We start from the raw sequence: 24,741 nt of genomic DNA on the forward strand, positions 1-24,741 counted from the left end.
AAACATTTGGGGTCCAGGGCAGTTTAACTGGTGACACTTTGGCATCCTAGACTGGGGGTGATGGAGAAGCACCCCACTCCAGCACGGGGATGCTGGCAAGCAGGAGTTCTGCCCCCACTTCCCCCGCCCCAGGGACAGCGCTGCCAGAGGCTGCAGGTGCCACTGCTCTGTGTCCTGTGGCCATCTGAAGGGAAGGCTGGGTCATCACCAAGATCCTGGGCTTCTCTTCTCCAGTAGGTGCCTTTTGTCACTAGTAACAATGGGTCATCTGATCTCTGCAACCTCTTGTCAGCTGATTGAGAGAGCTTCATTTTGAGGATCCCACACAGGTTGTGCTGTCTCTTTCCATGGGAAAATGGACAGCAAACTTCCCAGGTACTTACTAATGAAGAGATCCCTGCTGCCCCTCCTCTTAGGACCACTTCAGAGGACTGAGACTTTGGCCAACTTCCGTGCTTTGGGCATGATGAAGCAAGGGAACTTCTTTCTGGTCACTTGCATCCCTCTGCTGGAGTTAGCAAATCAGGGTCACACTGGGGAATGTACAGACTCCCAAAGGAGCCTTTGGGAGGGGTGCTGGAGACTTAGAGGAGGATGAACAGGACTTTAATGAACTGGGGATTTGGGCATTTGCATTCCAGGGTCACCGTTGGGGCACGTTAGTTACGCCTGCCTACTGAAACAGGTCTGCATTTCTAACAAGCTCCCAGGTAATGACCATATTGCTGATTCTTGGAGACTTTCACACTTTGGGTTGCAGAGTGTAGAAAATAATTGAGCACAGGTTTTTCGAGTCAGTGTCTTAAGTTCAAATCCAATTTTGTCTCTGGTTAGCTCTGTGATTGTAGGCAGGGTAAAACTCTTTCCTTCTCTGTAAAATGAGACACTCATAGCACCTATTAGGACATAGGGTTTTTGTGAGGATTAAATAAATTAACGGACATAGCCCGCAGTCTGGACCTGCTCTCAGTAAGAAGAGCACGATAAAAGGTAATTCGGTGTGGGGCGGGGCCAACGCCAGGAGGGGCGGGGCTGTGCAAACCCTGCGCACGCGCAGTCGTGCGTGTTAGCTCCTCAGGTAAGAGAGCAGGGCCTGTAGTTGGGCGTCCAGACTTGGGCTCTCCACAGAGCGGAGTGGGGCCGTTTTGTGGGGGCCTCGCTAAAGTTCTGGGATCATACGGAGGGCAGTTGGGTGTCACTATATCCATTCGGCGGGAGGGCGCGGGACAGGCCCGAGTGCTTCCGCGTCGCTCGGCGACCTTGTCGCCGCGGCCGGGCGGTGCGGCCTGCGTTGCCCGCGCGAGTTGGCCGCGGGCCGGGCGGGAGCGTCCGGGGAGCCCGGGCAGGCGGGAGGGCGCGGGCGGCCGCCGGGGTGCACCGGAGACCCGGGGGGTGGGGAGCCGCGACGGCCTGAGGATCGTGGGTAGCCAGCCTGAGGCAGCTCTCGGCAGCCTCGCTGGGGCCTTGGTTCTGGACCCCGGGAACCTGGAAAAAGCGCTTTAGCTAATTAAACCCAGGGATGCCGAGAAACCTTGCTCTCCATCTAAAGTGCTAGAGCCCTTGCTGTTTGTTCAATCATTTTGCCTGCGATGCTGAGCCGTGTCGATTTCCAGCTGTAGTGCACAGATGAGGCGTTTTCGGACGCAACATTGCACCTTTGTTTTAAGCTTGTGCACCCTGAACCAGCTTCTCAGCCCAGTGTGATGTGAACCCCATGACACACAGCGCTGCTTTTCTTCGAGCCCATTCGAGGACTGCTTTATTTTATTTTACTCATTTTAATTAGGATTCATGTCCAATGCGGGGCTTGACCTTAGGACCCTGAGATCAAGATTCCGTGGTTCCACCGACTGAGCCACCCAGGTGCTTCGAGCACTGCTTTATTTTAAATTTCACCTAAATTCCGTCCTTCTCCAAAATCTCGTCTAATCTTGTTCTTTCTCTGCCAGCTAGTAAGCCAGCTTTGTCGTGGACGGGTATGCGTTTGGTGGTCTTTATCAACTAGGCTTTAGTAGTCGTTATAAACACCTTGCCTGAAGCTGAGCGACTTGTAATGTAAAATGTGTATATATATATATTTTTAAAAGGTAAATGCTGTAGCAGTGTTATTTGTACTTTATTTTTTGAACTCTTAACCTCACCTTCTCCCAACAAAACAAAACCAAATTTTACTTGGATTCCTTTTACTGCGGATATTGCTGCAGGCAGGCTTTATTTTTAATTAAAAACATTTTTTCACCCATTGCACATTAAAAATTACCCCGAGAGGTCCCAGTACTGATCGTGACTTACTTACAGCATTGTAAACGGCAAAACAGTTCTCCATTCCCACCCACTCAACTGCCTGTTGGTTATACTTAGGTTCTTAACTTCCTCTGCTTCATTTTTTTTTTTTTAGATAATAATAAAGTTTTAATCTTTTAGTCCCCAGGGTGATCGCATTATCAAAACGAGGGAAGGGAATTTTGGAGGGAAGGGACGCCTGGTAAAGAGATTAATAGGATAATCCTACAAAAGTATTTAATTACCCCACTCTCAGGCATTGTGAAAAGGAGTCAAGAGGGAATGGCGGTGAGCAGAGAGCTGGGATTGTAGAGTATTATAGATCTTACCCTCTCTGCAAAGAGGCAGAGAACAGTACGACAAAGAGCATACATTGGACAGTATCAAAATCCTGAGATTAAGAAGGACTGGTTTCTCCTGTTGGGGTTATAGGGAGGCAGAGAAAAACTTGCATTTACATTTCATATATTCAGTAAGAGTCATATATACTATTTTTTTTTTTTTTAGCTTATTATATAGCCCTTTCCCTTGTTTAGCTTTTACGTTGGGAGAAAGAGAATGAAGACCCAAACCCTTTTTTTTTTTGATTAGCTTTTGTTTTAGTTAAAGGAAGAGAATTAAGATCTAAAGTCTAGTTTTCCACTTACTGGGTGATGGTGGTCAGTTTTTCTCCTAATGTGGTCCAGGGCCTCTCGTATAGAAGCCATTTGGAGTTGCTTGCAAATGTGCAGATTACTGGGATGCTAACCCTAGATATGCTGAATCAGAATCTAGGGGAACTACAGGACTAGGGAACTGCAGGTTGAGGTCCAGGAATGTGCATTTTTAACAAGTCTTTTGGGTGATGTAAGTAGTTTGAAACTACTGTTAGAATAGCAGCTCCTCAGGAACAAGTTGGTTTGTTGCTCAACTTTGTATAAAATGCTTGGGCTGTGGAACATAGTTCAATGTATGTTGTATAAATAAATGAAAACCTCCAGCTATGGAACATATACAACCACTTATAAAATAACCTTACCTTTGTAGGTACTTGCAAAGAGCTTTCACATATGGTGACTGTTAGATCATATCTTAATTCCTAGTTTGGCTAAAAAAAAAATGATTTACCCTATCAATATTCTATATTCTTAGGCAATTAAAAAATCTCAATTCCATAAATTGTTCTTTTTTACAGGGCTTTTTTTCAGTTTCATCTCCATTTTGTGCTTTATCCAGTGGTGTCTTTAGTTCATTGTGTGGGGTAGAGATTGAAAACTAGGAATGTGGGACATATCAAATGCAAATAAGCATACAGTAACTTCAGGGTTTTATCCCTATATCATTCCGACTGTGAGAATGAATTGGGAGTTTTTTTTTGTGGAAGTGGTATTAAGTTTGTGTCTGCTCATTCAGGTTTACATGTGTTTGTTATTGTTGAACTTAGGATGGCCCGCACTATGGAACCAGTGGCAAAGAAGATCTTTAAAGGAGTTTTAGTAGTTGAACTCTTGGGCGTTTTTGGAGCTTATTTTTTGTTTAATAAGATGAACACAAGCCAAGGTAATCCTAATTCAGAAGTTAATGTTTTCTAGAGGGGTGTGCCGTTTGCTAATGCATTGAGTTACTAAACAGCATTTTTAGAGAAATTGCTTCTTCAATATATTAGGCATTTTGGGTTGCTGGAGGGGAGGGGAGTCGGGGATGGGGTGGCTGTGTGATGGACATTGGGGAGGGTATGTGTTGTGGTGAGCGCTGTGTATTGTGTAAGACTGATGAATCACAGACCTGTACACCTGAAACAAATAATACATTATATGTTAATAATATATATCAGGCATTTTTATGGACACAAGAAACTTGGTGTTAATTATTGTGGACTTAATGACTCTTCTCCCTAAATAATGTTATTTGTAGACTAGGGAAAATGTTTCACACTTCAGTGGATTTTACTCATCTGGGGCATAGAGCAAGTATCTGGTCTGGCTTAATTTGGGAACACAGGTAAAGAAATTCAGCCTGCTGCTTATACCTCATTGTTTGGTAGACTAAGTAGTGGTGGCAGAGTGAGTTGTCAAGTAACCAGTTTCAAAGGCTATCAGAGTTCCTCCTCTGTTATCAGTAACTGAGCACTTAAAACCTTTCCCATGCCCCTGTCACTGAGAGTGCTGTGACACATTCTGGAGGGAAATCTTATATTAGAGCCCTCAACTTTTAAAATGAGGAAGGGCTGTTTTCTCTTTCCCTGGAGCTGGTAATAGTAGTCCTGGGGGTGGTGGCCATCTCTGAGACTTGTCATTTATCCTCTTAAGGTTTTTCACTGGAACACTGTGCCCCAGGATGCTACTGGATGCTCACAAAGTCACTTCTGAAGTGTAAGGGTATAAAAGAAAACATCCAAACAGTATATAAAAGCAAATTCAAGTTTCTAATTCCGTAACAAGGTAAAATGGGATCTGTAAAACTTGTTTTTACGGATTCCATTTTACCTTGCTACGGAATTAGAAGTAAGACTCTACCTGGTTTTTGAAGTTGATCTCAAACTTCATAGTTACATAAGGGAGTTACATATTAACACTGAAAACTTACTTTTCTCAATAAATTACATCATATATACAGGCCAAATTTTAAGAACTCCAAAGTAACTATGGGGGGCAACAGGCAAGGCAAGTGCAACTTACACACTGTGCAGGAGAGAGCTCCTGATTACCAGAAGGACCTTAACACACATTTCTCATCTGTAGGATTCCTAGCTCATAGACCCTAAAGCTAGCACTAAATTATGGCTCCATGTTTTAATACAATGAATGTCTAGTCATGTCTAATTTTAAGACTTCTTTTTTTCATCAGATTTCAGGCAAATAATGAGCAAGAAATTTCCCTTCATCTTGGAAGGTAGGTTTTTTTCCTTAAAAGTATAAAGTAAGTTTAAAATAAGTAATTTATGACCAATTAAGGGTTAAAGGACTTTTTACTTTGTGATGTCAATTTCCGAGAAAAATTACTGTTTATCCCTATTTTAGCTCTTTCTGAGAACACAGGGTGGCGAAAATTCTATTTTGGAGATGAGTAGTTACCAGTGGTTAAAAACTTCGGAATGAAACATCTGAGGTGGTGGTGACAAACCACAGCTTAAAACTTTGTGACCTCTGGTTTGCTAATCTCTTGGAGCGGTTTCTTTCTCTGTCCAGTAGCGGTAATAATGCTCCCCTTATGAGTTGTAATGATTAAAAAAGATGACATTATTAATCACTTAGTACAATAATCTGGTATAAAGTAATGCTTAATAGTGCTCATTACAATGATTAGTACAGATGCCAGAGAGCTTATACATGAAATATGTATCTATTATCTTTTTCATTTTACCATGTAGAAATAAGGAAAAGAGGTTTGATTTCTCTCAATATAGTTTAATTTTAACACTTTTACATGATTTTATAAATGACAGCTATATTTATTTATAGTTTATTACAAATCCATTGAACAGTCTGGAATGTATGGAGTCAGACAGCAAGATCAAGAAAAATGGTTGAATAGCAAAAATTAGGAGTAAGTACAATTTAATTTATAATTTATTTAGAAAACTCCTTTTCTTTGCTTTTTAATTTTTTGAGTGGTTTTTGGCCTCTTTTTGAAATTTTTCTTTTTCTTGATGATACTTTTCACATCTCTGTTGTGTAGCCAGTCATCACGTTCAGCCTCCCATCTAAGCTGTTTGAGACCTTTGTGGGGGAGAAGAAAGATGAGCACATCACATTGCAGACTCCTGGCCCCACAGAACAAAACAGGAACTTCTGGTCTGCCATGGCTCACAGTCATTTCCCATCCCCTGTGCAAATCCCCTGCTTTTGTTTGTTGCTTTCCTTTGGCATTTATTATTAAAGACTACTGTTTAACAAATAAAAGACTAGGAGAAGAAAGGAACAAATGCTCTGAAGATTTTATTTCCCCTGAACACTTTCACTGGCAAAAGAACAGAAGCCAGTAACTATCAATATCAGAATTAAAATGTCTATAAAGTACTTACAAACTCACATTATATAAAAACAGCCTGCCTCCCTAAAAAAACTAAAGTAACTGTTTAATATAAAGACTGCAGTCTTTATTGCTGTAGTCTAAATGCTTTTTAATCCTCTACATGCTCCCAAAACAGATGAAAAAGCCATTCCTTCCAGGTTATAAGGAACCATTTTATTCATCCTTACTAAAATGGTCCTCCAAAAAATATTTACATCTTCAGAAGTTCTAAGTTAAGGCCATTTAAAAACCTCTGAAAAATTCAAGTTACTTGGGGTGCCTGGGTGGCTCAGTCGGTTCTTTCCGACTCTTGATTTAAGTTCAGGTCATGACCCCAAGATTGTGGGATGGAGCCCTGCCCCTGGCTCTGTGCTCAGCAGGGAATCTGTTGGAGATTCTCTCTCCCTCTGTGCCACCCCCCCCAATAAATAAATAAATCTTAAAAAAAAATTCAAGTTACTTACTTGCATTATCTTTGTTAGCCATGGCGTTCGTGCCAATGTTATCAAACTTGGATCCCATATTTTCATCTAATAGGTGGCCAAACTTAAACAGAGATACATTTATTAGAAAACTCAAAATAATGTGGAATAAGTAACTTCTTAAAGCAGTTTTTTAGTCTTACCTCCTCAGCAGATACAAATAGGTTGGAGTCACTGAAATTTCCTTTCTTTTTTTTTCTCGGTCCTAAAAAGTATAAGCCTAGATTATTAAATTGTAATCATTTCCAATGATTTTGGAAAAATACACTTTTTTTTTAATCAGAGTATAGTTGACACACAATGTTAGTTTCAGGTGTACAACAGTAATTCAACAATCTTTCAACATGGTTTTGTTACAAAAAGGTTGCATTTGGGTTAAAATACAGAATTATAATTATCTTCTAGCACCATTAAGTAGCTGGCATTTAAAGACAAATAGAATTTATTTAAGAGTTAGTACCCTAATAAAATTGTCGAGATGACACCAGTGTCTTCCTAACTTTCAGATTTGGCCACTGATCAAGGTTTAACCGTTTTCCACAGTATCAGGCAAGACTGACTACAAAGTCGACCATGGTTGAATTTTGGAATCCTTAAGGCAATCTATATTCTATTTAAGTTAGAGGTTTTATTCTTTGGTCTAACTGTGAAGAAATTGATGGAAAGTATGTTTATTATGTTATAAATGAAATTTTGTTTTATACTTCTCAAAGTGGTTCTCCAGAACCTGTAATTCTGAACATATAAACATTTCAAAAGAAACTAAAACATCTATTTTTAGTATTTATTATATTTTAATTCACACATTTAAAATCACATTATCTAAAAATATATTAACTAAAAATACTACTTTTATCCATTTTCACTTTTCCTGGAACAGTGTTATTCAAATTCTTTGCATCTCCTAGGGCCATTTTTTAAAAACATCTTTAGTAGGGAGTAAAATTCATCATAAAATTCAGGTGTTTTTAAGGGTATAATTCAGTATGTTTTAGTAAACTTAGTTGTTCAACTATCATCACATTGCAATTTTAGAACATTTCCATCAACTCCAAAAGACCCCTGGTGCCCATCTGTAGTCATGTGCCCTCGCCCCAAGAGGGCTTTGCCTTTTCTGGCTAGTTCATGTAAGCAGGATCATATGATATGTGGTCTTCTGTATCTGGCTTCTTTCACTTAGCATAACATTTCTGAAGCTCATCCATCTTACAGCATGTATCAGAATCTCATTCCATTTTATTGCTAAATAATATTCCATTATCCATCAGTGAACGTCTGATTTTTGGGCTGTTCCCACTTTTTGGCTATTAATAACTGCTGCTACGAACAATCATGTAAAGCCTTTGCATGGATACCAGAGCCACTTTTGATAAATAGTTTCTAGAGCCTTTCATTTTAAATTTTGTGTATATTATTCAGGAACTGCATATGATGCTATTATGGAATATTTTCTCTTAAGCTAAAATTCCCATTTGTATAGCACCTGGAAAAGTTTTTTTTCAGTTTTCATTCATCTTATAGGTATATAACTGTAACATTAACTAGTAAGCACGGTTACTGCCTTCTTAAAGTTGCCTTAAGGTTTATCCATAAGGCTATCCAACATTTGCAAATGTAGGGTGAACACTCTTCCCACCTCCAAAACTTATCAGTGTTCGAAATTCCGTGGCCTCCTTTTGTTTTAATCAGTTCTGTCAGGTATCCTTTAATCTGCATCCCAAACTACTGTCAGCTGAGACCTGACACCTTTCAGGCTACTGTCTTCTGAAACCGAAACAGCATCTTTTAATATGACAGGCTCAGGAGGACTTAAGAATAAAGCGACATTTCTTTTTGGGAAAACTATCTTATATTTGAGAATATGCTATTATTAAAGTGTGACCGTACATCACTCAGTGGAAGACAGAATCTGAAAGATAACGTGTTATAAGTTATGTATCAGGTAAATCATCTAAGAGGACTATCGTATTTGAAAGAGCTTGTAAGTTTTGCAGGTATAAACGAGAGACTTTCAAAGCATGAAAAAAAAGCAAGCCTGTGAATTTATCACAGGTTTCAGGAATAAAATACTATAATGCTTTCTATATTTTTATCAAAAAAGTTAAAAATATCACCTGATATAGTACCTTTTTCTTTTATTAGCATCTTACAAGTGTTAACATTAAAAGGATAATCTCTTACAATACTTTAAAGATGATCTAGAGATAGTTAAATGAGAGAAAGGAAGTTATGAGGAAAAAATAATGTGGGAAACAACTTTCACATATTAAAAATAGAAGAAACTGTTGTTATTCATTATAAAAGTAAAAATGAAATTATTCTAACCAATTTAGAAAATTTCCCAAAATGATAATTAGTAACTTTTACACAGCCACTGCTTAGGTTTAAAAGACATTTTCTTACCTTGAAATGATCCAGCAAAGTCAAAATCATTTGCGCCTTTTCTCTTGCTTCTCTTTGTCCCGATTTTAGAGCTGACTTCATCATCAAGTTCTATTTCCCCTGCCAAACAAAAACAAAAACATGCTATTAAGCAATTTAAAAACAACAGAACTGCTATAGGGCTAAGATAAATGATGAATATTTTGATTAACTTTGAGAAATAATTACTATTCTAACAACAACAAAAAAAGGGTAACTTAACAGCTCAACAGGTATTGTGCAAAGAGCCCAACTGTTGATTAAAATAGAAGCTCAAAAATCAACCTCTTTCAGTTCCAAATAAGTGGGGGGAAAAGGTCCTATTTAAATTTCTAGCCAACCTGATTATTAATTTGAATACAAAGTAATACTTAAGAAATGCTTCAACAGGAAAACTAGCCTACACTGAGGAAAAAAGGAAAATACACTTTTTGCCTTGTATTTTAAAAATGCTTACTTGGAATGCCTTCCCTTTCATCATCCAACACGTCCATGAATGTTCCTCCATCTTCATCAGTTTCAGTAAATTCTTCATTCATACTTCCTAAAGAAACTTCATCATCATCCAAGTTATCAAGGTCATCATCACTGCCTTCTGAATCTTCATCTTCTGGGTCTCCCTTAGCACCTTTTTTTTTCTTTTTCATGTTGCTGAAGAAAAACAACGTGTAGTAGAGAACATTGTTTTCTAAAGTGTTTTTTGGTGATTAGCCTAATACTAGGCTATTAACAAAGTTACAGACAGCCTAGAACCTCAATTTAATATACTAACATGTGTTATAAAGGTCTAAAATGAAAGTACTATATCCATTTCCCAAGCTTATTTCAATAAATTTCTACTACACATCAGAGTCCTGTATTCTGTTCTGAGGAAAACATTTTGGGAAATGCTGAGAAAATAGTTTTTTAAAAAACAAGACTGTTTCTTTACCCAGCAAAATCAAGGTCATCCTTTCCAGAGGTGAAACAATTATCATCTTCAAATGTGTCTGTCAGAGAATAATATACAAACTGTCAGATGTAGCAAGGAATAACAAAGTTGACAAGTCTTCTATCTGAACGAATTAACAGTCATTCTGCTGTTTATGATAAGTAAACACCAAAATGACATAATCGGACTACTGGTATGTTTTATTAATCTACATAAGCCTGTGAATATACTGACCTTAATTAAACCCCCAAACTAAAATGGATTCCAGTTAATTTGTTTCTTTCTACAATTCTTTGATGGAAAGAGGGTAAATATCAAAATGGTATTTAGCAATTGCAATCCTTTTAAGTGCTTATTTTTAGCATCCTTTAATCTGCCTTCTTAAAGTTGCCTTAAGGTTTATCCATAAGGTTATCCAACATTTGCAAATGTAGGGTGAACACTCTTCCCACCTCCAAAACTTACCAGTGTTGGAAATACTACAATGTGCAAAACAAGCAAAAAAACCCACTTTTCTAATTTCCCCTTTTTTGTTTCAGCCTAAATATAGATTAAAATTTTTGTAGCTCTGTGCATCACAGAGGAAACAGATGAAACAGCAGACTACTGCTACCAACAGTGCAAGGAAATTAGGAACAATAAAAATGGTTTCTGTAAGAGATTGGATGAGTATATTCCTTCAGAATGAATATACGCCACGTAAATACAAATTTATTTTTCCCACAAACTGCCCACGCATAATCCTAAATCTCTGGAGCAAGTGAGGGTGACCTACCACGTGCCACCAAAATATTTTTTAATCCTCCATTGTCATGTGCATGGTATTCTTAGCTAAATGATTTTCTAAAACTAAGATCACCCCTATCACTAATATTCCATGGTTCTATAAGTAAATAGAAAGATTATTTTACAAATTAAACAGTCAACAAAAACAAATTACCAATCATCTTTTCAAACTCCTCATCATCCACATCTTCTATACTTTCTTCATCTGCATTCCGTTTTTGTTTCTCTTTAACAATTGCAACTTTTTTATAATACCTGAAAAAAATGCATGTTATGTATTTGATTATTTTAAGATTTTATTTATTTATCTGACAGAGACATAGCGAGAGCAGGAACACAAGCAGGGGGAGTGGGAGAGGGAGAAGCGGGATGTGGGACTCGATCCCAGGACCCTGGGATCATGACCTGAGCCGAAGGCAGACGCTTCTTAACAACTGAGCCACCCAGGCGCCCTATTTTTTAAGATTTTATTTCTTAAGAGAGACAGCATGCGTGCATGTGCGGGCATGAGGTGGGGGGGTAGAGGGAAAGAGAGAATCTCCAGCAGACTCCTTGCTGAGCATGGAACCTGACGCAGGGCTCAATCTTACAACCCGAAGATCATGACTTGAGCAGAAACCAAGAGTAAGACACTCAACTGACTGAGCCACCCAGGTGCCCCTACTTGATAATTGTATTAAAGGGCCCACTTTGCTATAATCAAAGCACCTATGACCAGTGACACAAGTGTAAAAAGTTGGATATAAATGACTAAAATTTGTATTTATTATAAACAAGAGTTTTGAATTAAAATAGCAACTTCTGAACATGAAGTAAAATAAATTTCAAAGATTCAGGATTTAGTTTTTCATAAAAACACCTCAACTCATCTTAATTAAATGACATAGTAAAAGGTTTAGTGTCAACACTAATGATGTGTTAGAAATAAGACAAAATGTGGCTCTAGATAACATCTAATCACAGTATTTTATCAGTTAGATCCATTCTAATACTAGGGTAGAGTGAAACTTAGCATTCTGCAGATGGGATCATACCCTCAAAATTCTTCACACAAAATATTTAAAAAAAAAACAACCCAAATCAAACAATCAACCAATCAGATAACAATAAGAATACTAGTAAGTTTAGGACTTCTCTATGTAACAGCCCAGTGAATTTTGCTAATTCTGCCTAGAGTCGTATTTTGGACAAATTACTCATGAGTTGCTTATCATTATGTTAGACTGATAACAGATTTAAAGGCTGTAAGACAATTACTTTATTACAAAAAGTAAGAAATTAAAGATTAGGTTTTACAAAGTCAAGAGTCATAAAATTTAAGCTACATTATTAAAAATACCCACAAATTTACTTGTTTTAAGTTTCACTTAGATATATTAAGATTAGCAAACGGAATGATTTATAAATTCCTTTTGCAAAAAAATGAGAGGACACATTTTTTTTAAAGCTTTTATTTATTTATTTGAGAGAGAGCAAGTGAGCACAAGCGGGGTGGTGGCAGGGAGAGGGGGCAATGGGCAAAGGGAGGAGGAGAAGCAGACTCTCCAGTGAGTAGGGAGCCCAATGTGGGGCTCAATCCCAGGACCCTGAGATTATGACCTGAGCTGAAGGCAGCCCCTTAACCAACTGAGCCACCCAGGCACCCCAACTGACATATCTTTAGATCTTTTCAAGACAGACCTATGTTAATGAAGCATTTTATGGAATCTAAAAAATTTATAATCTTTTTTTCTAAAAATTTGAATTTTAATAGTTCTCCAAAAGAAACTGCATTAAGTGTATTACCTGTAGAAAAATAGTTCATCCACCGGTATTTGGCTTTCTTCTTTTGCAAGGAACTCCTTACTGTTCACTAAGAAAATAGATTAAGAAAATACTTTTATTAAAGTAATCCTTTTTATGTTATTCAAGCTCGTAAGACTACATACAGCATACCTATAATTCTAAAGTCTTAAAATGTAAGGAATGTGGACAGAAGGGATCTTCTAGTGCAAAGGACAATCTCTGGGAAAGTCTGAGTGCAGAAGACTAAACATTTGAAACTGTTCATTGGCTACAATGACATACGTAGCCATGAGTGCATGCATCACAGTGAAAGAACATGGTTTTCATTGTCCTCCAACTGTATCCAGGACCCCAATTTTAAGAGAAAGAGTTCTCTTAATAATCACTTTAAACTTTTCACCATCTTGGGAAAAAAGCAGTAACTCCTGCCATTCTGGAACAGGAAGTAAAGTTAAACAGAATTATCCACAATTTTACTTAATACTGATGAAAATTAAGGAACAAGACCAACGAACTACAAGAATATTAGTTTTCTCTCTTCACAATAAAAATTTCTAACTCATCTTGATTAAAACTGGATTTGGCTTCTAAGTTCTAACTCTTATTAACTTTGGGGGAGTCCATTTACATCTCTGGACCTCTGTGAAATAAATCAGTTGGAAATTAAATGATTAATAAAGTACAAATTAAGCCTAGTCTCTGAATGAAAAGGAGCTGTGATTTATTATATAAAGAAATGTTTGCTCTGAATATAGAAACAAGAGTCAGATATACAAGATGGGTACACAGTACCCATAAAAAGTTATCAACTAATTTAAAATGATGCTCTGTGACAAAAACTAGTTGTGGGTTTTCTGCTGAACCCATATTAGAGAGCTTAAGATGGTCTTTAACTATAGGGGTGTCTGGGTGGCTCAGTTGGTTGAGCATCTGACTGTTGGGTTTCGGCTCAGGTTGTGATCTCAGGATCGTGGGATCAAGCCCTTCATCAGGCTCCCTGCTCAGCAGGGAATCTGCGTGAGATTCTCTCCCTCTGCCCCTCCCCCTGCTCACACTCCCTCTCAAAAAAAAAAAAAAGATGGTCTTTAACTGTAAAAGATAGTAATATATATGGGGGGGTCACTAATAGAGCTATAGATGATACAAAAATGGCAAAATGTTGCTAATTGTTGAAGCTGGGTTATACTTACAGGGGAGTTGTTATACTATCTGTATATTTATTTTGGATATGTTTGAAATTTTCTGTAATACAGTTAAAAAAATAAAAGACCCAGTAAGACATAGTAAACTTAAGAATGCATACACATTTTTGGGAACAAAAGATGGATAATGTCTCTGGTGCTTAGGTTTATTCTGGTAAAATGGAGCAAAGAATAATATAATTTATGTTATTGACTTGTACTATTCTTGTCAGTTTCAACCGTCTAGGCTTTATACTTACCAGGAAGACTACGAATATCCTTCATAAAATGTTTTCTTTTTGGCTGCATCACAATGCTATCTGTGTTTTCTGAAATGTAAAAATCAAGATAGTGTAATATAAAACCTAGTTGTATGCTTATTAAATGTCAACAGTGAAAACCAAATACTTAAATAGAAGCATACCTTTGCCTTTATGTGGCTTTGGATTTCTGTATACAAATCGATCTAAGAATCTCATTAATGTGAAATCTTGGAGTGGGTCCCCTGAATACTGAATACAGTTTCCCTGAAAGGTGGAGGGGGTGGGAGGATTAAGAACTTAACGCAAATTATATATATGCATCCAGATAAGAAAACAAACAAAACATCATCTACTACAATGCATCAAAGGCACATATATGCCATAAATGACCCTTCAAATATCCATCTCATCCCTCTTTACTTGAAGATTTAAACAGAGTCATACACATAAATACATATTTTATGATACACTGTTGATTTTATGAATAGGTAAACAATACTAATACTGTAGGTCATCTATTAACCAGGAACCAAACACTGATGTGGCCAACACAGCAAATGGGAAAGGGGAGGGCAGTCTTTCTTCAGGAGAAAAACCAGAATGTAATAAATAACTGTTGCAGTTTTCTAATATCCTGTATTTCTATTCACCACACAGTGGGAAGAATTACTTGCTGTACTGTATTAAACAAGTCATTGGTCCTTTCCAACAGCAGAACATGTTTATGATTCTATGTTGTGGACAGAAAACACTGTTATGACCAATTATTGATTATCTAAAACTAGATTACTTTTTCTTATTTCTTGACTTTAGAATATTAGACTTACCTCAAGGATAGTCTTTGCAAAAAGGGCCACAGAGGGATGAAAATGCTCAGAAAGCTTAAAAAAAAAAAAGGTGAGGAAAGTCATCTCTTACTACAGTTGTAGATCCAAAGAATTGAAACTTAAGCCAATACATCAGAGAAGAGTGATTCTCAAAATTTTGGTCTCAGGACTGTTTTATACATTTAAAAGTCAAGGACTTCAAGAGCTTCCTTAGTTTAAGTGGGATATATCTATTGATATTTACCTTATTAGAAATTACAACAGAAATTTTAAGTTTTTATTTAAGTAATCTCTACACCTACCATGGGGCTTAAACTCATGACCGCATGGGCAAGAGTTGCATGCTCTTCCGACTGAGCCAGCCAGGCGCCCACAATAGGAAATTCTGAAACATTTATAGTCAATTTAAAATAACAATGAGCCTATTATATATTAATATAAATGTTTTATGAAAAGTAACTTTTTCAGAACAAATAAGCATTAGTGAAGAGTAGGATTATTTCAGTTTTGTAAATCTATTTAATGTCTGGCTTAATAGAAGACAGTGGATTCTCATATGTGCTTCTGTATTCCATGTCATTTTTTAGTGGAAGTATATGAAGACAATCTTGCCTCACACAGATATATAGTTGGAAATAGGAGGGTTAACTGATAACCTTTCACATAATTGTGGATTATCTTTGATACTACACCCAAACTGAAGATTAGTTGCAATATGGAATTTGAAACCGTATCAATCAGCTTTTGGTACTTGCTACTTAAAATTAATCAGTCTACTTTGAATAGATCTTTTAACCATGACTTTGTAACACTGTGCATTTAGTCATTTGGAAAATACTGATTCAGTAAGTTATGTAGTTCTTCCATATGTTGGTTACATTATCACAAAAATCATTGTTAGTATCACCACTGATTTTATCAGAAAAGTTTTTACATATTGAGAAAGTGTCCAGTTCAAGGTAGTGTTTACAAGATTTCCAAGCTTTTAATTTGGTTAAAAACTTGAATTTTATCACTGACAGCAAATATTGTCAGCGGTTTTGCTTGAAATAACAGATTCACTTCATTCACTCAAGAAAATGTCTCCCAAATACCAAATCTGAATAACCAGTCTATCAACCAGTCTTTTATGAAAAAGGCAGCCGAGTTTACAACAAACTACACAGGTACTTTTCCCAAGACACGAGACAACCTCATACTTAGCTATGCAGCAGAAGTATGTTATGAATTCCTTCTGTATATGTACACAGACTATGAAAAAGACATGTACTTTAGGATCAAGATAATCACTGATTTTTCCTGTTTCATCATTTTTATGTGATACTGGCTTTTTTCCCTGAAGGTCCATGGCGGTGAAGAATATAATGGCTCCTACCCTTATCTGCGCTGAGGCGCTAGCAGTTTTAGCCAGCATTTCTTTAGTATCATCAGTGCCACTGTTAACAGAGTGACAAAGGCAAATAACGTGCCTTGGTAGCACTACGAAAGGAGCTGTGACCTTGCAGACTCACTGAAAAGGTGTCGAGGGGCCCACAGGAGTCTGTGAGGTAAGACACTTACTTGCTTTTCCAAAGATACCATAGAAAGTTTACTGGGAATATGGGTTCCTCTAATGCATTTAAAAAGTTATTTTATTTGCAAATAGTTCTATCATCACAAAACTTCTCAGGGAGATCTAATGCATAAAGCAAAATTTACCCATTTTACAGAGCCATTATATGCAGTAATTTACCTACAAAAAGCAAAATTTATTTATAGCCATGTATAACATCCTGATTTTGCATCCACATTTAAGATTTGCTACATGTGAATGTAGAAATGTATAAATGTGTAAATTTAATGTTTATCAGAGGCTACAGAAATACAGGTTATAAAGCATTATAGCTGGCTGGGTGACATGCTTCAAATTGCTCCCTTATGCCAATTAACTAATGTCTAAACTAAACTATATTGATCATTTACGAGCCAAATGGAAACTTCAAGCTGTTAAATCCATGAGGGCAAATATGAAGCACTAATAAAATTACTTTACCTTTTTGAGTTCCCAAAGACTTGTATTTTCAGCTCCACAGTACAAAGGGTTTCTACTGAATGGATCGTATGTGTTTAACTGTTTGCCACCTGAGAACAACAACAAAAAAACTAATTCTCAAATGCTTTATTCCTAGCCCAAGAGTTCACTAAAACCACCACCATTAATGTTGTCACCAATAACTGTAATATGTATGCATACGTAATAGAATTGTAATTTTCAACATTCTTAGTTAGCCAGGTATCCATCCTACCTAGATTAAACATCCCAAGCCCCAACAAGAATTAGATATGGTACCCAGGATAGCATTTGCTACTGAATAAACCAGGCAGCAAAAGGTGCCCAAATCTGGGTCGACTGGGTTAGAAGGGTTAAAATGGCAACTAGCCTGAAGATTAAATAGGTCTAAATTCTATTGGAACTTTAAGTGCACTGAATATTTGTTATTAAATTATGTCCAGGAATAATTCTCACTTGGAACAAGTTTTATGTTATCTTCAAAGAACTTTCAGAACACATTACAACAAACTGTCTACTTCACAATGCATATGTTCATCGTCCTTCTAAAGGATTATTCTCAGTTTAGCCTTCAGGGAAATTGATGGATTCTTTTAAACACTTTCCTGGTTGCTTCCACACTTCTCTTTTATACTTCACAGGCAAACTGAAGTTTGGGGAGATGAAATAAGTTGACCAAGAGTTCCACGACAAGTTTGAAGAAATGGGTCTGGCACATTTCTTGATCCCCAAGGTTTAGTGTGTTTTTCTTTACAGCTCAAATGAAGAGGTTGCATTTCCAAAAGGTATCTGCTTTAATTTCTAAGATCAAAATTACTTTAAAATGTGTTACTATCTGTAGTATTATTAATAAGTAGACAAGTGCTTCACACTATTAAAAATTTACTTCTAAAAAAAAAAATTTACTTCTAAGTTCCTGAATATATCTGGTTATAAAAGCTCTACTTAACAAAAAAAGAATACAGAGGATTTCTAAAATGGTATAGTGTTAATTTCTATTAAGATCAAAGCAGGGGGCCCTGGCTGGCTCAGTCGGTAGAGCATGTAACTTTTGATCTTGGGGTTGTGAGTACAAGCCCCACATTGGGTGCATATTACTTAAAAAAAAAAAAAAATTAAATCTTTAAAAAAAAAAAAAGATCAAAGGAGAATCCAATTCCTGTTTAAAAGTTCAAGAGAACAATGTAAAGATTTAAGAAACTCACCTTTCAAGTTATCAAAGTGCACCCAAGAAGCAGACTCTGATTTTTTTGTTTCCTTAGGACTGTCAGACACAGTTTCTTCTGTCTCAGCTTTTTTTACTATATCTGTTTCTTTATCTGCATCAGTGAATTTTTCTATGTCTTCATCATCTCCTATGTCGATAAAATTCTCTTCATCAGACTCCTAAAACAATGGTTTAATAAATCTGCATTAATCAACTGGAAGTCTGTATTCAGTTATGTGAGGGAGTTTTGAAGATGATCCTCTTATTGCTATAACGGTAAAACATGAAAATTCCATCAATCAAATTTATGAGACACCATATTCTTTTTTCTAAATGTAAGAATTAAGTTGAGCCACAACTCCCTGAGACTTTGGGACTTTTTTACATGAAAACATTCAGCCCTCAAATTTCTGATGTGTTATAAATAACCCTCTGAAGTAGGTGCTACTATGTCCATTTCACAACTGAGGAAACAGGTTTAAGAGATCCACTAGCTCTGTAACTGTAACTACCTCATACAATTACGGTTTAGTATAGTACAGTTTACAACGAGTAAAGGGATCAAGCAACATGCCCACCCAGGAAAACTGTACACCTGGGACTAAAATTCAGGTCTGTCCAACTCCAGGACTCACACATGTTCATGCTCCAGAGAACTAAGTAAGTTACTGTCATTGAAGCTAAGAAGAAAAATACCAATATATTTCAGAACCCACTCGATTTAAAAAGCAGTTATAAGATATACCGGATGATCGTCTAGTTGACTTCTTAAACCTGGTTTTGCTTTAAGGATCTCAGACACAAGGTATAAAGCTCCACATATGAATGGTGGCATCTGTTCACAAGTAACTTGGAGTAACCTCTTCACAAAAGCCTTCACCCTGCGCAACACGATGTCAGCTTTCAAAGATTTGTAGATAAGATTAAGAAACATAGCTTGCTTAGAACACATCATCAATCCTGGATCCAACATCTTCCTATAAAACAAAACCAAGATCAAATGTTTATTCATAAAATATCTCTACAACCAGTAGTAGAGGCAACTGCTAACCTCATCTTAGGGATAACCTTCCTGTTTATTTTAGATCAAGAGACCTAAGACGTAAAATGGAAGTCAATGACCCAAACAGAAAGAATGATGATCTTGGGGGAGGGTAGGAATATCAACAGGAGAAAGACATTTTTTGTGTGTTTTCTCTTTTCTAAGGGGTTTTTCATTCTCTAGGATAACAGCATAATTTTTATACAGATACAGAACCTCACACAAAAGGCTAATCCAAAACCAGATAATGAAAGCTGACCTATGAAAGCAGTGGACTAGACCGGTGTTCTTATCCTTGTATCACTACCCCCTAGCTGGGGGACCAGAGGCCTCCACATGATTCTAATGAACACACGTAGAGTAGAAAATTGAACATGATAATTTTAAAATTTTCTCTTTATCCTAGCTGCTAAATCCTAGAGATGCTCCAACTGCTCTTGCCCTCCAGACATTAGAATATCCAGAATTAACACAATCCTCTGTGTATGCTCATGTGCAATATTACTTCTTATTCTAAGCATTTCTATTAACTTTTTTCCATTAATATTAGAAATGGAAATATCTGACCCTGTGAAGCATTTTCATATTGCTCTTTCCCTCATTTGTTACTTCCATAATTCTGGTGATATTGAGATATCCTATATTATACAATTTTTTTTTTTTTTTAAAGATTTTATTTATGGGTTAACATACACATGAACTCAGTAAAGTGCCAGTTTTCTCATTTTTTAGCTATGTAACCTTGGGAAATTTTATAATTGTAATAACCTACAGGATAGGTGCACTCCTCTTCATTTTATAGACAAACTGGGCCACAGTAAAATGGGATTAATCGTGTTTACCAATAGGGCTTTAAAGAGGATTCAGTAATTTGTCCAAAGTTACACAGCAAACTAATGGCTGGGACTCAAATCCAGGCACTGTGGCTTAAGTTCAAGATATTAATCAGTACATTATATTTCTCACAAGATACATGTTATGTAAAATTATTAAAATGAATTAAAGGAATATATAGCTTGTTGGTATACTTAAACAGTTCCAAAGTGTTTACACACTGTTCAAAATATCATCCCTCAATAAGTATGTCAGGACAACAGCAAAATTCAATGAACAAAATCTTAATCCCAATTAAAAAAATTCCAAAAATGCAACCCTAACCCTCCCTAACAGACTTTCGTTTACCATCTGTTTTCCTCAATATGAGTGTAAGCAACTCTAGGGGTGGGAATTTTGTTCAGTGCTATAGCCAAAGCACCTGGAAATGTCCAGCATATAGATGGCACTCAAAAAATTGCTGTTGAATGAATTACTAAATGGCTGTGTGAAGGACAGGGGGAGGAAATATAGGACTGAGGAGGTGAGTGAGGGGGAAGGGACTGAAGGAAACTTCAATTATATCTGCAGTTCTAATTTTTTAATATTCGAAAGATTTAAAACATAAAGCAGAATGTTAAGGTTGAAATATTAGGTGGTAGGATATGGATGTTTTGGGGGAGGGTATTTTTCTGTATTTTAGCAAGTTCTCAGAACAAAAAATAAAATAATGTATGCAAAATATTTAACATAGTTTTCCAAGAGGAAAACAAAGATTAGTGACTTACTCAAAGTTGGTGACTAGCAAGTTGCTGAGGGGGGCCTAAAATCCAGTTTTCTAAGTTTCTTGCCCCATAGAGGGGCACAGTAAGTGCTGTGTATTAAATCACATTATTAAATCATGTTATTCCTCATTCACCTATTGAAATGGAATGTACTTACCTATATAATGCTGCATAGTATCGATCTGATATCGTCTGCTGAGAATTCATTACTTGGAAAAGCAACATTAAAGCCTGTACGCTGGTATTAAAATTCACAGCATGCAACACTTTAAAGAGCGTGTCGACCTGCTCCCTCACTTTGTCATCACCAGTCTGGGCGTAAGGGTATGCCCTATTTACTCCTGTTAAAAGGGCACTAAGCATTTTTGATTCAATATCTTTTTTCTTGATACAAGTCCGGAAAAAACAAAAATAAAGAGTAATTAACTTATTAGCTAATTCACTTTCTTCATGGGAAAGGACCATTTGATTTAAAAAGCAAACTGCATAATATTGCGCTTTGGAGCTGATATTTGAGCGAAAGAGCAGCCTTTCTACTTCGCCACATACAACTCCTTTCATATTGGGATGTTTACAAAGCAATGTCTCTAACAGATGGGAGGCCTTGGTGGCTATTCTGTTCTGAGGATCTCCCAGTTTATTTACCACCTGCACAAGAAGAGCCTTTTCTTCCTCAGGTTTGTTACAAAGAAGCTCATGAGCTACAACAAGAGCTCGAGTTTTAGTGGCTACTAATGAATCATGACTTAAAGTGTCTAAGACCTGCACAAATTCAGCCACAAGGTGTTTCAGCTGGTGTTCAAAATACCATAGTATCAGCCTTCTATCTCTCGAGTCCTTGTTGCCACTGGACAACTGTTCTAGTTTGTTGAAGGGATGCTGGCTGAAAATCCATAGCTTCCGACTGTCTGGCAAAAGGTCTGTAATGAGTAATTCTTTGAAAGTATCCAAAGCCATGAGGCACTGCTGTTTGCTACCCTTCTTTTTAACAAGGTTCACAAGAGTTTCTACAAACTGCAGTGTGTGAACAGCATCATCCTGAATAAGAAGAATCATGGCTGCCATCCTGTCACCTAGCGTCCCTGATGACACAATTGTCTTCATCCAGGTGGAAGAAGCTCCCTTTTGGTTACTTGTCTTATTTTTGAATAAGTTGATTTCATGCTCATACAATTTCTGAGCCAAGGTTTTGTACTTAGACACAACATCCTGAGGCTGGGGTTCCAAAGAATATTCATTGCTGTACTCCAGATCATACCATTTGCCTCCAGGCTTGAGTAACAATGTCTGTCTCTCAAAAAATTCAAAGATGTCCTGTTGTTTATCTTTCTTAACTTTTGGTGTGACACTGTTGTTCTCATCAGAATGTTGTTCTGGCTTCTTATTTTTCACCTTACCGAGTGATGTCCTTTCACTTTCTGCTGCATTTTGCTTTTTATTATCTACTTTAGATACTCTTGCTTCTTTTTTGCTGGCATTTTCTTTTTCAGCTGGTTCATCTTCTTCAACTAAGAAAGCTTTTGCATACTTGGCCAAACTAAGATTTTGAATAAATGCTTCCAATTCACCTTGTTGAAGGTCATCGATTGCTCCTTTTTTGCCTCCATCCACCACTTCCTCATTTTCATCCAAAGTAGCCAGCATAAGGTAATCTTGCTGCATTAAAACATAAGAAAGTTAAAAAATAAATTACAAATACAAAGTTTAGAAAAACTTCCAAAGTTAATTTGAAATTTAGTATGTTTAAAAATCAATTAAATTCAATTATCATGGTATTGTCTGGGCTTCCACCCTACAACCAAGTAAATACTTGATGAATCAAAGATTTACATGTGAAAAAAAAAGTTGTAAAGGAAGAATGCACACCATAATTAAAATAATTTCAGAGTAGAGAAAACCTTTCCAAATGACATTAAACGCAGGCCCCTAAAGGCAAAGATGGGTAAAACTGTCATTCTCTCAGACAAAAAACATACAAAAGTCAAAAGACAAATAAATTGGAAAAAAAAATACTGGCAACTGATATCAGAGTAATTGGGCTTAATATTTAATGTAAAAGTTCCTACACATCAGTTAAGGAAGTGATAAGTGAAAGATCTGCAAAGGATATAAACAAATGGTTCATAAGGGGAAAGTGGCTTTTAAAAATGTGAAAAGATGCTCAACTTCACTGACATTAAGAAAAATCCAAATTAAAACCACCATGATGCATCCATTTTCTAATCTGTCAGATGAGAAAGATAAAATTGTGACAGGTGGTGTTGGGGAGATGGTAGGAGGAAAAGGCACTTTCCTACATGACTGATGGAAATGTAAACTAGCACAACCTCTATGGAGGGCAACTTGCTACCTTCAAATCAAAATACAAGACACACATCCTTTGATCCAGCAGTTCCATTTCTATCAATTTAGATTACATATATGTTCACAAATGTGGGAAAAGATCTATTTTAAAGGTTATTTACTGAAGCATTATTTAAAATAGCAAAGACTGACAACCTAAACATCCACAATAAATGGCTGGTTAGATTAAAACAATGATTTATGCAGGCATTAAACCAATGACCCAACTTTATATAATGATATGGAAGAATCTATAGGACAGCAAGAAAAAATATATACACAATATTATACAGTATATTACCTTTTGTGTAAAAAATAACGTGTGTGTTTGAAGATATAAAAGACACATAAAAATACTTGCTTTGGCTAGTAATCGCATGGTTAGAGATAAAAGTGGGAAAGAAGACTTTTCACCAAGTACTCCTCCTTTTTAAAATAACTTTTTGTAGCACGTGAAATACTACCTATTCAAAAATTAAATACAACACAAGTACAGAGCAAACTGTGAATCTGCCCCGTAAATTGAATTTCTCCTGCCCCTACCTCTCTCCCCACCGATAGTCACAAAACATGTGCTAAAAAAGTAAGCTAAATTCCATCACGTATTTGCTCCAAATCTTCTAAGGTTTTGCATCAGACTCAGAGAAAGGCCTGTATTCTTACCTCTCTGAGCTCATTTCTTATTACTCTCACCTTACCTCACTCTGCCTCAGCTACACTGACGTTTTTGCTGCTCACAGAACAGCGTGGCTCCTTTCTTTCCTAGTTTTCTTCTCAAACATCTCAATGATGAGTTCCCCGATCACCTCATTTAAAACTGCTACGCCCTTCCCACTGATTATCTTTTCTTCTTCTTCTCCGTGGCACTACTCAGCATCTGATATACAATATTCAAAAGTTTGGTTACTGATTCTTTCCCTTAATTAGGACGTAAATTCCGAGAGCAGAGGGCTTCTAGAGCGTAAACATGTGCGTATACTCCGTGAGAACAGAGGTTAACATTCCAACAGCACTGAAGTTCAGAACACTGATGCCACGACGTCAGGACCCCAAAAGGTCAGTCTTCACCGACCTGGTGGAGTGCCAGTTATAGATCAGTGAAATGAGAGGGTCCCCTACATCCTAAGAAAGGCCACAGGGCAAAAACGTTCAATTCCAAAGGACTCTTCTCTTGTAAAAAGCTGTGGAAAAGAAGGGCGGGAAGCGCACAGCGCACATTTCGAAGCTGGGATCTGGAAGCAGAACGCCCTCCCACGCTGCCGCCCGGGGGTGGCCGGGCCACTCGGGAGACCGCCCCTCGCGCCTCTGTTCCCTTGTCCGCGAGTCCGAGGCCATTACCTTGGTGCCTCCGAGCCGTAACACTTCCTCCAGAGAGAACCCATTCTCGCCGTCATCGTTATCCTCCTCGTTGTCCTCGTCCGGATCTTCTACCGCCTCCTCTCCGCGCCAGGGCCGCTTGGCATGGAACTCCAAAGGCTTCTTAGCGGCCGCCATGACCAGCAAAGCACGCGCAAACGGCCCACAGCCTCCTTCCGTTTGGCTGAGTGAC

The 24,741-nt window shown here is 37.3% G+C and overlaps 2 protein-coding genes across 4 annotated transcripts; one reads left to right on the top strand and one right to left on the bottom strand.

Moving 5' to 3' along the window:
* The first annotated feature begins 1,021 nt into the window (after positions 1–1,021).
* CEBPZOS (CEBPZ opposite strand) lies at positions 1,022–18,423 on the top strand. Of its 3 annotated transcripts, none has more exons than XM_035000923.1 (5): positions 1,022–1,078; positions 3,707–3,822; positions 5,110–5,154; positions 5,724–5,808; positions 5,941–6,411. In XM_035000923.1, the coding sequence occupies exons 2-4, from the start codon at positions 3,708–3,710 to the stop codon at positions 5,804–5,806; spliced, it is 243 nt and encodes an 80-aa protein (XP_034856814.1). In that variant the 5' UTR covers positions 1,022–1,078; position 3,707; the 3' UTR covers positions 5,807–5,808; positions 5,941–6,411. The 3 variants fall into 3 exon arrangements, 2 of the variants coding, with proteins under 2 accessions (XP_034856814.1, XP_034856815.1); XM_035000924.1 differs by lacking the exon at positions 1,022–1,078 and adding an exon at positions 1,115–1,183; XR_004678482.1 differs by lacking the exons at positions 1,022–1,078; positions 5,941–6,411 and adding exons at positions 16,295–16,499; positions 17,644–18,423.
* Positions 5,649–24,734, bottom strand: CEBPZ (CCAAT enhancer binding protein zeta). The gene is made up of 16 exons (XM_035000910.1): positions 24,531–24,734; positions 21,007–22,505; positions 18,955–19,186; positions 18,208–18,388; positions 16,985–17,073; positions 14,953–15,006; positions 14,287–14,389; positions 14,123–14,191; positions 12,682–12,748; positions 11,051–11,151; positions 10,111–10,168; positions 9,637–9,830; positions 9,162–9,260; positions 6,902–6,963; positions 6,741–6,822; positions 5,649–5,981 (listed from the first exon to the last, which is right to left on the bottom strand). The coding sequence occupies exons 1-16, from the start codon at positions 24,684–24,686 to the stop codon at positions 5,836–5,838; spliced, it is 3,192 nt and encodes a 1,063-aa protein (XP_034856801.1). The 5' UTR covers positions 24,687–24,734; the 3' UTR covers positions 5,649–5,835.
* Between the last annotated feature and the right edge of the window lie 7 nt (positions 24,735–24,741).

Source organism: Mirounga leonina, unplaced genomic scaffold (assembly GCF_011800145.1).
Source record: "Mirounga leonina isolate KUSES-001 unplaced genomic scaffold, KU_Mleo_1.0 Mir_125, whole genome shotgun sequence".
NCBI classification, from domain to species: domain Eukaryota; kingdom Metazoa; phylum Chordata; class Mammalia; order Carnivora; family Phocidae; genus Mirounga; species Mirounga leonina.